The following is a 17,681-nucleotide window of genomic DNA, read 5'->3' on the forward strand; positions in this document are numbered from 1 at the left end:
CACCAGAGTCCCTCTGCGTTCGCCCCTTCCCTCGGAAGTCCTCGCGTCGCCTGCCGAGATTGTGACGGCCACCCCGACGGGAGGGGCTTCCCATGTCGCCTTTGTTGAAGGCGCGCAAATACCTCTGGGACGGGGAGCATGATCGTACCTGCCCGCTTGGCCCGTCCCCGCGGCTGCCTCTTGAGAATGCGTGGCCGGGGCTGGGAAGCGGGTGGGTCTCTGACCCTCGCGCCCAGTGGGTGCGTAGAAACGGGCGGGCACCGTCCCCGGGGATCTGCGAGGAACCTCTGCAGGGAAGGTAGGGCCGGAGCGGGGCTCTGGCCCGGCGTGCCCTCCTACGGGACTGCTCCGCACCCAACCAGAGCCTTTTCCGGGCGGGAGGCCCGGCCTTCGCTTCATTTCCGCCGTCTGCGCCTGTGCGTGCGAGTGCGCGTGCGCGCGCTCTCCTCACAGCGGAAGTAGTAGCGACAAAGCTCGGTCCGCGGCGGGCCCGGGAGTACGGGGCGCGCTGGGGCGGGGGGCGGCGGGGAGGGGCTGAGCGTAGGAGGCGGAGGCGGGGCAGACCTGCGCTGCCGCGCGGAGTCGGCCGGGCAGACCTGACGGGTCCCCACAGCTCCTCTCCCTTCCCCTCCCTGAGCGCCCTCCGGTTCGCTCCTTCCTCACGCCGGGAGCAGGCTCCTGCCTGGCGCCGCCGCTCGGCGAGCCACTCCTCTTCGCCCCAGGCACGCGGGGCGCTCCCGCGAGCCTCGCGGGTGAGTCCCCCGCAGCCCGGAGGAAGGGGGTCTGGGGTTTTGGGAGGGCACCGGTGTTACCTATTGCCCCTAATTTCCAGAAACTTCCAGGTCCTGAGGGAGGGAGTGTCCCGAGGATACCCCGGCTTGGGGGTGTCTCTAGGGCGCCGCCCCGCCGGCTTGAGCTGGGGGCGTTGCGGGTGGCTGACGGGGTGGGCAGGCGATCTGGGGGCTCCCGACGTGGTGGCGGGGCGGGGGTCCCCCTCCTTGCCCTCTCTGTCGTCAGCGCCGCTTCTCCCGGTTTCTCTTGCAGATGCTGCTGCTAGGGGTGGTGGGAGCAGCCGTGGGACGTGTGGCCGGGAGAGGGGGTGACAGCCTGGGATTCCGGGGGCTTCTCTTCCTTGTCCTCCTCTCCTCTCTATTCCCAGTGTGGCGCGGCTGACACTAAAGACTTGTAGCCATCAACCCAAGTGCAGTTTCGATGGAAAATGAAGGTAAAGGCCCCTGGTAGACGGGTTGCAACGCGGAGTTGAGGGTGTGGTGGTTTGCTTTTAAGTTGCCTTTCTTTTTCCACCTTTTTATTTTCCTGTTTATTTTTTTCCTTTGCGAAGTATACAAAGAATTGCTTTCTTCGGGTATTAGCTTTTATTTTGGTAACACAGGGAATTTCGGAAATTAAGGTACTGTGGGCCACTGAGCTTTATTCTGCTTTCCGGAGAAAGCCGCCGCTGTCTTTAGCTTAGGGAATGGAAGGGAAGTTTTCATTTCAGATAGCATCTGTGCTTGTTTAAATAGCTATTTGAAAGGAATCACTCGAGGGGAAGTGGAAATGGAGAGGGAAGGGGATGGACTGCATCTCTGTATATTTGCATGTCAAGCCTTGATGATGGTATGTGACCGGATTAGTTTATAAGAAAGGAAAAAAAAATTTATTAATGCAGATTGGTTTTTCACTTCAGAAAAAATAACGTACAATTTAACAGAATGTTATGAGGTGATTTCCTTGCTTAAAGTTCTTCCGTATTTCAAAACATCATTTAGGAGGTTGACAGTGGAACTCGTTTGTCCACTGTATACTTTGGACCACTAAATTATCGTTCACATGTCACTTGATTCCTTTGGTCTCATTAAAATATTTAATGTTTTTCATTACACAGCACTGGTTATTTTCCAAAAGGGTTGAACAACTCAATATTATTTTCTCTCCTGAAACAGCCACATTTATTCTGTGGACTGACTTCTGACTTGTGTGTGATAATCCCCTCCCCTCCCGTCTGCAAGATGCTATGAAAGATACTTAAAAATTACAATTTGTCTTCTTGTATCTTTTGGTTTTTAAAATCTGTAAGTGGTACAGAGGAGCTGGAATGGGGTTTATGGGTTGCTTTCTCACTTGTTTTTCCGTTTTTTGAGAAAGTAAGCTGAGTTGTCCTAAGTAGAACTGGTAGTTTTAGGATAGATGTTTCTTATATGCATAACTTGTTTTGCAAGCCTGAGACCCTGGGGTATGTAAAAAATACAAGAGGCATGATTATATTGCTCAGTTTTACTCTAGATGGATAATTGGTGGAAGGCATTTTCTGAAATACTTAAGTATGTAACTGCAGAGGAGTTATACCACCTAATTGGGTTTTTAGAAACAGCATTTAAAAGCAGTAATGTTTTTGTCTGGTATTAAGGAAAAATCACTTTTCTGAGGCTTTCTCTTCTTTGTCTTGGTTTACAGATTTCAGAAAGACAAATCCTTTCTTCACAAGAGACAAAGAATATTAAATGCATTCATATACTTGTTTCTTGGTAGTTGTATCTTAAATAACATCAATAACTTCTGCTTTCAAAGTGTTGCCAGATTTAAGAGAGTAGTCTAGGTGTATTCTTAGAGGTTGCTTTTGTTTCTTGATCTCTAAGAAAAAGGAGCATGACGAATAAAGCTGACTCTCATATTGTCTCTTGACATGAGAGGGAGTGATGTTGAGATGGGAGCATGTTGCATGCTTATGTCTGACTGAGTTTGTGTTATTTGGCCTCATAGTAATATACAGTTCTCAACAGCTTGCAGGGGTTTTCTGCCTGTAATAATCTAGAGGCCTTTTTTGTCAGTTTCTCATTACCATAACATTTTTTCTTTTCTCATATTTAAACAGCTTTAAGAAGCATTTACATATAACCTAGAATTTTCAGTGGACTATCCTGAAATATATAGGATATTATTGCTTTTCTTTTTATAGTTGGATTCCCCTTTGACATGATATATTAATATCTTGGGAGTGTGGAAAAACAATGGATTCAAACCATGCCTTAACCACTTTTGTGACTAGAAGCAAATTACAGTTGACTCTTGAACAATGTGGAGTTTAGGGGCACCACCTCTCCCATTTGAAAATGTACTATAAATTTTGACTCCCCCAGAACTACTAATAGCTTACTGTTGACTGGAAGCTATACAATAATTGATAATAAAGTCAACACATCCTTTGTGTATGCATTATATACTGTATTCTTACAAGAAAGTAAGTTGAGAAAATTGTAAGGAGAACAAAATACATTTACTGTACTGTAAAAAAATCTTGATGTAAGTGAATCAGCACAGTTCAAATCTGTGTTCAATGGTTAACTTCACCTTTCTTAGTCTTTGTTGTTTCATCATCTATAAATTGGGATTGCTGATACTTAGTCTACATAGTAAAGAGGGTGAAATCAGAAGCTAGGGAGAGAGGAAGGAGTTTAAGATCACGTGCTGTGAAGCCTGGCAACCTGATTTGAATGCCAGATCCCCACTTAGCATAATTTGTTTTTTTTTTACTTCAGCTTTTTCATCTATAAAATAAGGGTATTGGTAGAGCCTACCATATGAGGATTTTTTTTTTTTTTTAACATTTTATTTGAGAGCGAGAAAGAGAAAAGGAGCACGGGGTGGGGGCAGAGAGAGAGGGAGTATCAGACTCCTTGCCAGGCAGGGAACTAGATCCCAGGACTCTGGGATCATGACCTGAGCCAAAGGCAGATGCATAACCAACTGAGCCACGCAGGCACCTCCCACCCCATGTGAGATATAAGCATTTAGATGTTTCTGGTCCATAGTAGGTGCTCAATAAATGCTTATAAATAGCCTAACTCAGTGTTTGCATACTATTATGCCTTCTGGCATTATGATAGCTGAATATTGAAAGGAGGAACAGTTGTGGCCAAAATGCTCTGTATGAATTTGCTATTATTAGGGAATGGGTGAGTCAAGTACAGAATTTTCTCTACTGTTACAGTTTTAATTCTGTAGAGAAAGTTGGGGCTCCAGCAAGAAACCAGAGGCCAGTGTGGAAGGAGACAGGTTTGGATTTGAATCCTGACAGGTAACTTTTTCCTCTCCTAAAAAAATCTGATGAGTTACTGTGTTTCTAAGTTTTCCCATCTGTAAATGAGAAAATGCCCTCCTGGAGGTTTGGTGTGAGGGATAAATGAAGCCTGGTATGTGAAGTGCCCAGAATGATGGTTAACACGTGGTTAGCATGCATTAGTGATTGAGTGATTATTACTGTTCCCCAGGAAGATACTCATCTAATAGTTAAATAGATAAATTACATCTCTAGGTATGTAACAGGATAGAATTGATAGTAGCTTCCAGGGGCATTAGCATGAAGGTTCTTAGGTGGTGTGCCGAGTCTACAAGGGTTGTTAGAGGGAATGACTTAATCCTTGTGATTCCTTTCAACAGTGGTGGTAATTTTCTTTGGCACTTCAGTTTCAATTCTTCTGGACCTTTCTCCCATGTCTCACTTAAACTTATCAGCAGAGCTTACCCAGTTTTTAGCCTTAGCCTCCAGGATGCCTTTTGAATATTTCCTGCCAGTCATAGGAAGTATTTGAAGTGTTAATTTCCTGCAGTTGCAGGGATTGGTCCTAGACATCCCTTTGTGGAACTCCTTTTGCATGTTTGGAGCTCCTTTTTGCTTGTTTATTTTGAATTTGCGTACCACCTGGGAATCTGAGATGTACAAGTAAATGGCTCTTTTCCTGATTTTTAAAAAATTAATTAATTATACTTAAAGAGTTGGTTTATTAGAAAGGTATTTCTAGCTGGAGAATTTTGCAGATAGTTTCTTCTTCCCAGTAATTTTTTTTTTTTCTCCTTTGGAATAAATTTGGCCTTTCTCATAGAAAAATATGAATTTAATGTACCTGAAACTGAAAGAGCTTTAAATATTTCTTTTCTTTCTTTCTTTCTTTTTAAATTTATTTGACGGAGACAGAGAGACAGCGAGAGAGGGAACACAAGCAGGGGGAGAAGCAGGCTTCCTGCAGAGCAGGGAGTACAATGTGAGGAGGGAGCCGCATGCATGCGGGGCTGGATCCCAGGACCCTGGGATCATGACCTGGGGAAGGCAGACATGCAACCACTGAGCCACCCAGGCGCCCCAAGCTTTAAATATTTCTTTGACTAGTGGATAAAAATAATAATCTTCAAGATTTCTGGACATGTTTAATTTATAGTTACAGGCAGGGCTAATAGGTCTAGAATAAATTCCCCTGATTGTTTTGGATAGCATTTGGAAATGATAGTATGTTTATTTACACTTTCCTTTAAAAATAGTTTCTTGGTCAAATTGTTAATCATCTAAGAATGTCTCAAGAAAAGATTACATGTTAGGATAAGGATAGTTGGAGGAACTGTAAGTAAGACAGATGAGAAACCACCTTAATTGCCTTCCTTTGACTAGAAATTGGAAGCCAGATTATAAAAATATTTTGTATTTTTAGGTGTGGAAGATATATTTTGTTTGCACTTTAGTCAATAAAGTAATAGTCTTAGTATTTCCGAAAGAGTTGAAACTGAAAGAGATTATGTATGTAATAGCATCTTATAAAATGTAATTTAACCTAGAGGAAGGATGCTGCAGAGATTATTTGTAAGCAATAGCTTTCTACAGTTGAATCCTAAATACTTGATTTGTCTTAATGTTATCTTATTTAATGGCAGCAGAATTAAACTGTTAACTGAAGCAGTGTTGATCAAAAATAGTCTCCTAGGAGCACACCCCTTGCGGCTCAAGTCTGATTTTCTTTTGAGATCTTGGTTAGCCGTAATATGTTTTACTAGGTTCTATTTTATTTTAAAGCTGGAATACATATTACAGCTTGGTGGTGAAGTTAGCTGGTGTGAATTTTATTTTATTTTTTTATTATATATTTTTTTAAGCAGTTCTTTTTTTTCTTTTCTTTTATTTATTTATTTGACAGACAGAGATCACAAGTAGGCAGAGGGGCAGGCAGAGAGAGAGAGAGAGACAGGCTCCCCACTGAGCAGAGAGCCCTATGCAGGGCTCCATCCCAGGACTCTGGGATCATGACCTGAGCCAAAGGCAGAGGCTTTAACCCACTGAGCCACCCAGGAACCCCCCTGGTGTGAATTTTAAATTACATAGTTGTTACATGTAACATCTTAATCCTTAAGGGTCAGTTCAAAAGGTCCTACAATATTAACTTTGTTAAAAGACACATTCTTTTTATAGTGACTTAGGGCTTCAGTTGTGACAAGATTATCTTTGTGATTTTCATGCGGACAAGTGTTGGTAAAAGGCAGTAAAGTAAAAACTGATTGGGTGAGCTCTGTATTAATACCATGATGTTATACAAGAAAATATTTCTCTGAAACAGAAATGTCAGGCTAAATTGATGCATTTCCTTTTGAATTTTTATGGCTTGTATTTATATGCATTTGTTAATTATGTCTTCCATCTTCAAGGTTTTAAGTTACTGTTGACAAAAGCTTAAATCTTGGAATTACAAGGACATTCCTCAAATTGTGTTGAATGAACTTAGGTTAAACTTACTGGATACATTTAGAAAAAATTAGAGTGAAATGTTACAGGGTTATGATATCATAGGTTATAGCCAGAAAGAAAGTCATAGTGTTGATCAAAAGTAGCACCTAAGATGGCTGTAACTGGACATCTAATTGAACTTCAATTCCTGCTTTTTCTTTCTGCTTCAGATAATAGAGAATGTGTGAATTGGAATTTTTAAATATACCTCTTAACTATAGTTCCTTAATTAAGGCTTTTTGGCTTGATTTTTGACTTTTTCATAAGGTGTTGTCCTAAACAGGATATGCATATGTCTTTATTCCTTCTGAAAACTCTGAGACATGGAAGCATCCTTGTAGAAATTATTTTCATTTATTTACTTGAAGAACCCAACAAAGTTGGAATAGCAGTAGGATCCTGACACTAAATATATCTGCCACTTTATAGGAAAACTCGGGAATGATAACAGAAGCAGAAATACTTAGGATGTCACTCCATCATAATTTTCTTGAATATTTTTAAAAACTGGGAAGTACAAATAAAACTTTCGACTAGGTTGTGAATTTCAGATACTGGATTTAAAGTTTTCTTGATTGGGGAGTCTTAAAAGTATAAAGCATATCCTAAGGATCATTAATAAAATAAAATTCTGTTCCCTGCCAAAGGGACAGATAAACTTTAAAACAGGTCCTAGATTTCCTTTTATCTTAAATCAGAGCCCTTCATTTGCAGTATAAATACATTAGCCTCTTGGTGCTGCATATTCATATATGTTGGGAATATATCTTTATTGCCTTTGCAATTATTTCATTAGATTTTGTTTGACCATCTCTTTGAGACTTTCCTTAGTGGAATGTTTGCATTACCTACCTTCATCTGGATTTATATATTGGGAGAGGCAGAAAGGTTAGTTGGATCAAATTTTCTTTGGGAATCTCCCCTTTTCTGTTGAATGTAAATTGTACATTATCTAAGAGCAGGCAAAAGCTGTTCGTGGCACTAGTGTCAGAAATAGCACACAAGCCACTTTTTAATGGCATGCGAACTAATCTCTGCTATGTCCTTTTCATAATATTTGTCAGGGTTGCTATTTACTGAGAGTTAACATCTGACTGTGAAAGTGTCAATGAACATGGGTGCCTGGGTGGCTCATTGGGTTAAGTGTCCACCTCTTGATTTAGGCTCAGATCATGATCTCTCAGGGTCCTGAGATTGATAACCTGTGTGAGGCTCTGTGCTGGGCGTGGAGTCTGCTTAGGATTCTTTCCTCTGCCCCTCCTGTGCATACATGTGTGCACATGCTTGCTCGCTTGCTCTCTCTCTCAAAGAAAGAAAGAAAGAAAGAAAGAAAGAAAAGTATTCGTGATCTGCTGGAAAATTCCAGTTTCTTTTCTTACTCCAGAAAAAGAGGATGTGGTCTTTGCCCACCATTGTTTGAGGTCTGCCAGACCCTACCCTAGAAGTTGGTGTTCAGTTATGGTATCTTTATGAATACCCTTCGTTTCTTTGAGGAACCAAAGGAGGTTGGTTCTTTCTGATTTTTTTCTGTTCCAGAAAGGAGAGGAGATGAGCTTGTAGCTATCTTAGAAGGATGGGAATGGAGAGTGGGGATGGATGAGAGAGGCAATTTACTCTTAGGAAAACCCAGCAGAACTTGGGTTGTAATTAGATTCAGGAAATGAAGGGGGAAGGTTGAGTCAGAATGACTACAAGCTGTTACACCAGCTTAAGTGGGTGAGTAGAGATACCTTGGCTAGTTGGAGGAGTTAGCTGAGTTGGGGACAGGCCAAGCAGAGTATGTTGAAGGTCAAGCTGTCATGGCTTGCATGTCATAGGTCTTTGTATGGAGGGAGGTTTTAAAATTGAACACCAATTGGTGTCTAGGGTTCAGAGTGAGCTCTTGAGGGCAAAGACCCTCAGTTGTCCCTAATTAATTTTGATTAGCATTTGGCATGTTGCTATTGTCCATTGAATGAAAATGCTGGCTTCTTCACTCTAACTTACGGGTTCTCACCTAGGGGTGACTTTGCCTTCCAGGGACATTTGGCAACATCTAGAGATATTTTAGTTAAAACTAGCAGGCTGCTACTGGCATCCAGTGAGTAGAGTTGAGGGATGCTCCAAAACATCCTACCGTATACAAGACAGCCCCTTCCCCTTCATCCTCCAACAAGGAATTAACTGGCCCCAAATGCTGAGGGTGCTGAATTGGAGAAACATTGTCCTAACCAAGGGCCAAGAAGTTAACTCCTCTAAGCCTTGGTTTCCTCACTTGTAAAGGGATGATGATGTATTTTACTTCAAGCTTCCTAGGTTTAAATAGGGCAAGGTGTGTATGTTCTTGACATGAAAGGGCTGCTCAGCAAATGCCAATTTCCCTTTCCTTGGTTGATGACTATGAGGAAATTACTTTTGTCATTTGTTTGTTAAACAAACTCTGATTTCAAGGCTTCACATATTTTTCTGAGAGTTGAGTAGAATGCCCAGGAAAGCTATAGTGGTTTTTATAATATTAATGATTCTGTCATAGCTGCATCACATTATGTTTTGGGTTTTGAGTATTTCATGATTTGTAATTAGCAGTAGGTAAAAATGTTAAAATATGGATTAAGTGTTTTACCTACTAATCAGTGAGGTTAAACTCCTAATTTTACTTGCTGTGAGATCTTTTACTGTTTGAAATCAATTTTACTGTTCTTTGAAATCAAGACTGAAGTACTGTGAGTTACTTCTTTCGGAAGATGCCAGACCTGTGTCTGTAACGTCCTTTCCTTTTGTATCCATTGACAAAATTTCAAGTAGACTCTTCTTTGAAGTCAGAACTTTAACTTAGATTTACTTAATAAGGTCTTTATTAGGTAGTTTTCTTTTACTTAAGAAAGTATTTTTTTACTCTTTTGTGAAGTGTAGAAATTACCACTGACTCTTTCACTCATGCTAGGGTCAGAACACATATATTTTCAATTTTAATATAAGGACCATAACCTTGAACATGTATTCTAGCCATAGCCATAGTGTTTAATAATCTGTTTACATGTACATAGTTGTGTACCATTGTCATTTTTAAGGAGTTCTCTGCTGCTTCCTCTTTTTGGAAAAGATTGGTTTAATCTCTCTGTACTTTAATACCCCCAATTATAACATGAGATTAATAGATAAAGGTGTTTGAGTTTAGTGAACTATTTATTGGATTCTTACTAGTATTTCTTTTATTAATAGTAGAATTTATAAATAACATTCTTCCTTTTCTTGTATTTAACTAAGATGATTTAAACATACCATTCATTAAGTAGTTGGTCAGAAAAATTAAATAACTTGAGGAGAACCATTTAAAATGGAAGATATGTATAAGTGATAATAGAGTACATTTTGTGGTAGCAAAGAAATTTTCATTCAGCTTAAACCTGTGCGTTCAAAGTTGGTAGCTTTTGATGATATAAATTGTATCTGACCACAAGTTGCTTTTAAGGACTTATGTGGTTCTCTCTTGTACTTGTAGACATTTGCGTCAGTTAAGTACAGGGTGTGAAGGATGCTGCATTCATGTCTTTGATTTCATAAAGGTTTGGTTGCCATAGCCTGTAAAAGTAACCCTATCAGTTAACTCCTATGTGAAAGGAATGCCATTGGACAAATGGAGGAACTAGGAGAAGGAATGAAGGAATGTACCGTATGTTTGTGTAGTCAAATTACCAGCTAGTCCAACATTTTTTTTTTTTAACTCTGATATTACTACTAAAATAATTGTTGCTAGCTGAAAGCTTTATAAAACAGCTCCGTGTTTAATGTACGGTAATAACAATGGACAGATTTTTAAAAATATGTAGATGATATGATACCCCGTCCCTTGTCTTTGTACTGAATTTGTCTCAGGACTTGGAATAATTTCTACAAACTGATTTATCAGTAAGTAGAGTACTGTGCCCACCTTTTAACTTAATAAAACAACCAACCAACCAACCAAAAAAAAAAAAAAAAAAAAAAAAGCCAAGTTCTTTCCAGGTGTAATTGCTTAACTGTTGTTAAAGTGTTGTTTAATTTCTAATTATAGAAGAAAGATATGCTTTACTTTCAGAGGTGTTTCTAAAAATCTTTAAACTTTTTAACTGAAGTAATTTTAGACTTACATTAAAGGTGCAAAATTTGTATAAAGAGTTCTCCTAAACCCTTTTCCCAATCTCCCTAATGTTAAAATCTTATATAATCATAGTAGAATGATCAAAACCAAGAAATTGACATTTATAAATTCTCCTTTTTCTGACCTGGGATCCTGTTCTGGATTCCACCTTGCATTTAGTTTATATTTTCTTAGTTTCCTTCCATCTACTATCTGGTCTTTTTAAAATTTTTCATGATCTTGGCACTTTTGAAGAATACTGGTCAGTTATCTTTTAAGAATGTCCCTCAAAAAAATGAAATAAGATGAAACCAGAGAAGGAAACAAGCCATTAAGAGACTCCTAATCTCAGGAAACAAACTGAGGGTTGCTGGAGGGGAGCGGGGTAGGAGGGATGGGGTGACTGGGTGATGGACATAGGGAGGGTATATGCTATGGTGAGTGCTGTGAATTGTATAGGACTGATGAAGCACAGAGAATGTAAATTAAAAAAGTCCCTCAATTGGATTTGTCTGATTTATGCTCATGATTAGTATGACTTATGCCCCGTCATGTTAACTATGATTAAGGTTAAGGTGGTGTCTGCCAGGTTTTTCTACTTTAAAGTTAACTGGTTTTTCTTTTGTAATGAATAATTCATGTAATTTCTTTAGTAATGTAATCATTCCTTTGTAATTAATACTTTCCTTTTGTGGGGAGGTACTTTGAAGCTGCAGATGTCTTTCATGTCATCATTTCACAGGCCAGTTTTTGCATCTATCAGTGATTCTTACTGGCCGCCCATTAACTTTTGTGGTGTTTGCTTAATGATGATTTTGTTTCTTTTGTTCCTTCTATATTAACTGGATTTCTGTTAAGGAAGAATTGTCCCTTTTCCTCCATTTGTTAATTATCCAATTGTTTATTTATATGGGTTTATAGACATTTATTTTACTGTTTGGGTTAAAATTTAATACTTTGTTGCTCAAATCATTTAATCTTTGGTTATTGAAAACATTTTCAAATATGCTCCTTTGTCTTTTCTATAATGCCCCCATCATTTTGTGACTTCTAATATACTTTCTGGAACCATAAGATGTTTTAGATGCATCTCTGTTTTTCCTCTTTATACCAGCCACATACACAATCAGTCATTCCAAGGAAGGCGTGTTCATTTTATTGGAGAATGGTATCTAGAAACCAGGATCTGAGTGTCATCTGTGCTCTGTACAATCGGGTACTATTGTTTCTTGGTTTATAGTTAGCAAATAGATGTATCGTAATACATATATCTACATGTATTTTTATTTCCTTAACTATCCATCTATATAAAACGAAAACCATGAACTCAGGATTCATTCTAGAGTTTTTGCCCTTTGCCTTCTTCAAATGTGAGAAATTTGGTTCTTATCCACAGTATATTTACTTAACCTGTGCAGTCATAGTACACACACACACACACACACACACAAAACAGTAGTTTCATAATTGCTAACCTATTTCCCTATGAGATACACATTTAAAAACTAGAGTATATTTGTCTTTAGCTTTACAGTACACAGTCAAAGTCTATTTTCCAAAGTTATTTAGAGTAGATCTGGTTTTCCCTGCTTCTGTATGCTTATGTTATTCATTTATATTGAAATAATGTGTATTTATGAACTGTTTGCCGTTAGGATCTTCCCACATCATGTTTGGTTTTAGTTTTCTAAATCTTTTTGAAGTAAATGGTGGCCTTATCCCTCCTCCATTTTTCTGTAGAGAAGATCTGTTCTAAAAGCACTGGACTTGCTTAGAGTTAGGGACAACTCTAATTGTTTTGGCTGATAGCAGTTCCCTTGAAAGGAGTTGTGCTCTGGTAATCATTCTCTTGGGCTTGCTCCCTTGGTTCCTTAGTTACAGCTTCCATTTCTGCATTTTCTCCATTTGGGGATTTATTCTATCTGTGGTCCCACAAGTGTTTGAAGTCAGTCTTCATGTAAATCTTTGTTCTGGATGCATAGTTTTATACCCAAAGTCAGTGGCAGGCTGGCAGATCCTGTCATTTATTGGTTTTTATTTTTGAGATATAATTTACATACCATAAAATTTGCAATTTTAAAGTGCATAGGTCTGTGGATTTTAATATGTTCACAAAATTATAGGTCAAACTAATTCCAGAGCATTTCCATCACCCCAAAAAGAAACCCCTTACACATTAGCAAACACTTTCTGTTCTCTCCTTTCTCTAGCCCTTGACAACTACTAATCCACTTTTTGTGTCTATGGATTTGCCTATTCTAGATACTTCATGTAAATGGAATCATGAATATGTGACCTTTTTTGTCTGACTTCTTTCACTTCAGCATGTTTTCAATATTTTTCCACTTATAGACTGTATCATTTCATTTTTTTTTGGTTAAATAATATTCCGTTGAATGGATATACTACATTCATCAGTTCATAGACATTGGGCTATTTCTACTTTTTGGCTATTCTGAATAATACTGCTCTGTTCGTGTATGAGGTTTTGTTTTGTTTTAAAGATTTTATTTATTCATTTGACAGAGAGAGAGAGTGCGCGCACATATAGGGGGATGGCAGGCAGAGGGAAAGGGAGAAGCATGCTCCCGCTAAGCAGGGAGCCTGATATGGGACTTGATCCCAGGACTCTGGGATCATGACCCGAGCTGAAGGTAGTCACCCAACCAACAGAGCCACCCAGGCACCCATGTATGAGTTTTTGTGTGAATATATGTTTTCAGTCCTTTGGGTATAAACTTTGTGTGTGTGTATACATATACATACACATAGTGGAAGTGCTAGGTTATAAGGTAATGCTATGTTTAATTTAGGGAGGAACTCTCACAGAACTTGCACCATTTTTCATTCTCATCAGCAGTATATGAGGGTTCCAATTAATTTCTCCACATCCTCTCCAGCATTTGTTCTTTCTTTCTTTTTTAAAAAATAATTGCTATTCTGAGGGGAATGAAATGGTATCATGTTCTGGTTTTGATTTATATTTTCTTTTTCTTTTTTTTTTAAAGATTTTATTTATTTATTTGACAGACAGAGATGACAAGTAGGCAGAGAGGCAGGCAGAGAGAGAAGGGGAGGCAGGCTCCCCGCCGAGCAGAGAGCCCAATGCGCGGGGCTTGATCCCAGGACCCTGGGATCATGACCTGAGCTGAAGGCAGAGGCCTTAACCCACTGAGCCACCCAGGCACCCCTTGATTTATATTTTCTTGATGATTGATGATATCAAGCATCTTTTCATGTGCTTATTGGTCACGTGCATATCTTTGGAGAAATGTTTAATGAAACCCTTTGTCCTTTTTATAATTTTGTTATTTGCAAATTTAACTTTTTTAAAGATTTTATTTGTCAGAGAGAGAGAGAGAGATCACGCATAAGCAGGGGTAGCGGCAGGCAGAGGGAGAAGCATGCTCTCCACTGATCAAGGAGTCTGATGCAGTACTCAGTCCCAAGACCCTGGGATCATGACCTGAGCTGAAGGCAGAATCTTAACTGTTATTTGCATTTTGTATTGTTGGTGTATGGGATTCTATACATATTCTGGTTACTGGTTAGGACTATCTTTTTTTTTTTTTCTCTTTTTAAGTTTCATTTATTAAAGTAATTTCTACATCCCATGTGGAGCTCAAACTCATGACCCTGAGATCAAGAGTCACATGCTCCTCCAAGTGAGCCAGCTAAGCACCCCCTGAATAGAAATATATCTTATACCTACATCCGCAGAAGCATACAAAAAGTTTATGCGTGGGTGTTTACTATAGTGTTTATGATACCCTCATCAGACATACGATTTGCAAATATTTCTCCCATTCTACAGGTTGTATTTTCATTTTCTTTTTCCTTTTTTTAAAATTTTTATTGTCTTTTCATTTTTTTGATGGTGTCTTTTGGACTACAAACTTCTAAAATTTTGATGAAGTCTAGTTTGTCTAGTTTTTTCTTTTGTTGTTTATACTTTAGGTTTATATCTAAGAACTGCTGCCTGATTTATGGTGACAGAGATCTATTTTTTTTCCTAGGAATTTTATAGTTTAGCTTTCACACTTGATCCACTTTGAGTTAGTATTTGTATATGGAGTGAGGTGACTGTCCAGTTTTATTCTTTTGCATGAAATAGCCAGATATTCCAACACCATTTCTTCAATGAATTGTATTGGCACTTTTGTTAAAAATCAATTGACTGTAGAAGTGTGGGTTTGTTTCTAGACTCTTGAGTTCTCTTCCTTTGGTCTGTGTGTCCTGATGCCATAACCACACTGGATAACCATGGCTTTTATAGTAAGTTTTGAAACTGGGGAGTACAAGTCCACCAACTTTGTCCTTTTTTAAGATTTTTGTTGTTGTTGTTTATTCTGAGTCCCCTGAATTTTCATGTGAATTTTAGAATTGGTTTGCCCAAGTCTATTAAAAAAAAAGGCAGTTGTAATTTTCACAGAGAATGTATTGAAATAATTGTACTTTGAGGATCTACTATTTCTATATAGGTACAAACATAAGATGTTTTTGAATATTTGAGTGTCAGTTTATTTTATTTTATTTTAAAGATTTTATTTGTTTATTTGACAGAGAGAGATCACAAGTAGGCAGAGAGTTAGGCAGAGAGAGAAGGGGAAGCAGGCTCCCCGCTGAGCAGAGAGCCCGATGCGGGGCTCGATCCCAGGACACTGAGATCATGACCTGAGCCGAAGGCAGCGGCTTAATCCACTGAGCCACCCAGGCGCCCCAAGTGTCAGTTTATTTTAGATAATGTACAAAATGGCTTTAAAAATTGGAATGGTCTTATTTTATTACTGCCTTCTTCACCCTCCTCAGGGAATAACGTAGTGGGGGAAAAGAGATATTATTCAATAAATGGTACAGGGACATTTAGCTGACTTTTAGGAAAAAATATAAAGGTGGAAGGAGAAAGGATTTTAAAAAAACTAGCATGAAATAGAATTTCAAAACCATAAAAAATTGAGATATGTGATCCTGTAAAATTTAAAAAAAGATAGTAAAAAAGAGATGCAAATCAATGGTAAAAACAGTTGAAACAAGTGACAGGGGTGCCTGGGTGGCTCAGTGGTTTGATCCTCTGCCTTCAGCTCAGGTCATGATCTCAGGGTCCTGGGATCAAGTCCGGCATGGGGCTCCCAGAGAGCCCGCCTCCCACCCCCCCTCAACCTGCCTCTCTGCCCACTTGTGATCTCTCTCTCTCTGCCAAATAAATAAGTAAAATCTTAAAAAAAATAAAGAAAATGAAACAAGTGACAAAGGCTACTTTCCTACAGAAGGCTCTTTAAAAATCTATAAGAAATGGGCAATAACTTGTAGGAAAAAGGACATGAACAAGTGTTTCACAGAAGAAGTTGTAGATTTCCAAAAGATACATGACAAGGTGCTTGACCTCAGTAATGAAGAAATGTGAATTTAAATTACTATTTTCTGCTCATCAAATTGCCAGATTTAACAATATGACAATGCTTACTCCTGGCTAGATTGCAGGGAAAATAGAAGCTCCTGACTGTTGGGAGTTCACTTGACACCGTCCTTTTGGAGAACAATTTAGCAAAGCTGCCAGAATAAAAAATACACCCAACAAGTCTGTGTCCAGGAATGCATCTTCTACGTGTACCTGCATGAGCATACAAAGAGATTTGTACAGAGATCTTTATTACAGCAACATTTATAAAAACAAAAGTTGGGAATAACCCAAATGTCTATCAGGAGGACTAGTTAAATAGAGGTACTACCATATAGTGAAATGTCTGTGAGCCATTAAAAAACAATGAGGCCCCTGATTTCAAACTAATCCAAAACTGTAGTAATCAGAATAGTATGATACTGGTAGGAAAACAGACACAGATCACTGGCATAGAGTAGAATAGAGTCCAGAAATAAACACACGCTCATCTGGTCAATTAATCTATAACAAAGGAGGCAAGAATATAGAATGGATACAGTCTTCCCAGTGGTTGGGAAAACTGGGCAGCTACAGGCAAAGGAAGCTATCTCACACAAAAATAAATATACACATATTTATTTATATTTATTTCACATATACAAAAATAAATTACAAGTGGATTGAAGACTCGAATGTAAAACTTGAAACCATAAAACTCTTAGAAAAAAAAATGGGAAAAAAATATAGGGAGCAAGCTATTTGATGTTGGTTGTAGTATTTTTTTAGGCTGGTCTCAGATAAAGGTAACAAAAGCTAAAGTAAACATGTGGGATTACATCAAACTATAAGGCTTTTACACAGTGAAGGAGATGAGCAAAATGAGAAGGCAGCCTAGTTCGTGGGAGAAGATACTTGTAAATCGTACTAGCAATAAGGGGTTAATATCCACAATATATAAAAAGTTAACACAGCTTTATATATTAAAAAAAACAAAAAACAAAAAAACAATAAAAACAAACCAACCTGATTAGAAAATAGGTGGAGGACATGAATAAACATTCTTCCAAAGAAGACATACAGATGGCCAACAGGCACACGAAAAGATAGTATCCTAGTCATCAGGGAAATGCAAATCAAAACTATAGCGAGAGATCAATTCACACTTATTAGATTGGCTATTATCAAAAAGACAAAATGACAAGTGTTAGCAAGGATATGGAGAAAAGGGAACCCTCATGCACTGTTTTTGGAATGTAAATTGGTGCAGCCACTGTGAAAAACGATATGGAGGTTCCTCAGAAAATTAAAAACGGAACTACCATATGACCCAGCAATTCCAGTTACGGGTGTATGAAGAAAAGGAAAACACTAATTTGAAGAGATATATGAACCCCATGTTCATTTACAGTAGTGAAGATGTGGAAGCAGCCACAGTGTCTGTTAGTTGATCAGTGGATGGAGAGATATGTGTGTGTGTGTGTGTGTGTGTGTGTGTACACAGCATAGAGAATACAGCCAGTAATATTTTAATAACTGTGTATCATGACATGGTAATGACTTATCTTTGGGATCATTTCTTACTGTATAAAAATATCAAATTACTGTGTACACCTGAAACTAATAGGATACTGTGTATCAATTGTACTTCAATTAAA

At 38.7% G+C, this 17,681-nt stretch overlaps 1 protein-coding gene across 8 annotated transcripts in view; it reads left to right on the plus strand.

The window, feature by feature from the left end:
• Positions 1–17,681, plus strand: part of ATP2C1 (ATPase secretory pathway Ca2+ transporting 1) — a 184,605-nt gene that overhangs the window by 33,818 nt on the left and 133,106 nt on the right. The window contains exons 1-2 of one of the 8 annotated variants that reach the window (XM_032332951.1): positions 124–211; positions 1,045–1,225. The exons of 4 other annotated variants lie outside the window; for them this stretch is intronic. In XM_032332951.1, coding sequence (XP_032188842.1) covers positions 1,220–1,225 — 6 coding nt within the window. In that variant the 5' untranslated portion in view covers positions 124–211; positions 1,045–1,219. Of the gene's footprint in view, positions 1–123; positions 240–429; positions 753–1,044; positions 1,226–17,681 lie in introns of those variants that run through there. 3 more of the 8 variants (XM_032332943.1, XM_032332933.1, XM_032332970.1) reach the window with 3 other exon arrangements.

This window comes from Mustela erminea, chromosome 1 (genome assembly GCF_009829155.1).
Source record: "Mustela erminea isolate mMusErm1 chromosome 1, mMusErm1.Pri, whole genome shotgun sequence".
NCBI lineage: Eukaryota > Metazoa > Chordata > Mammalia > Carnivora > Mustelidae > Mustela > Mustela erminea.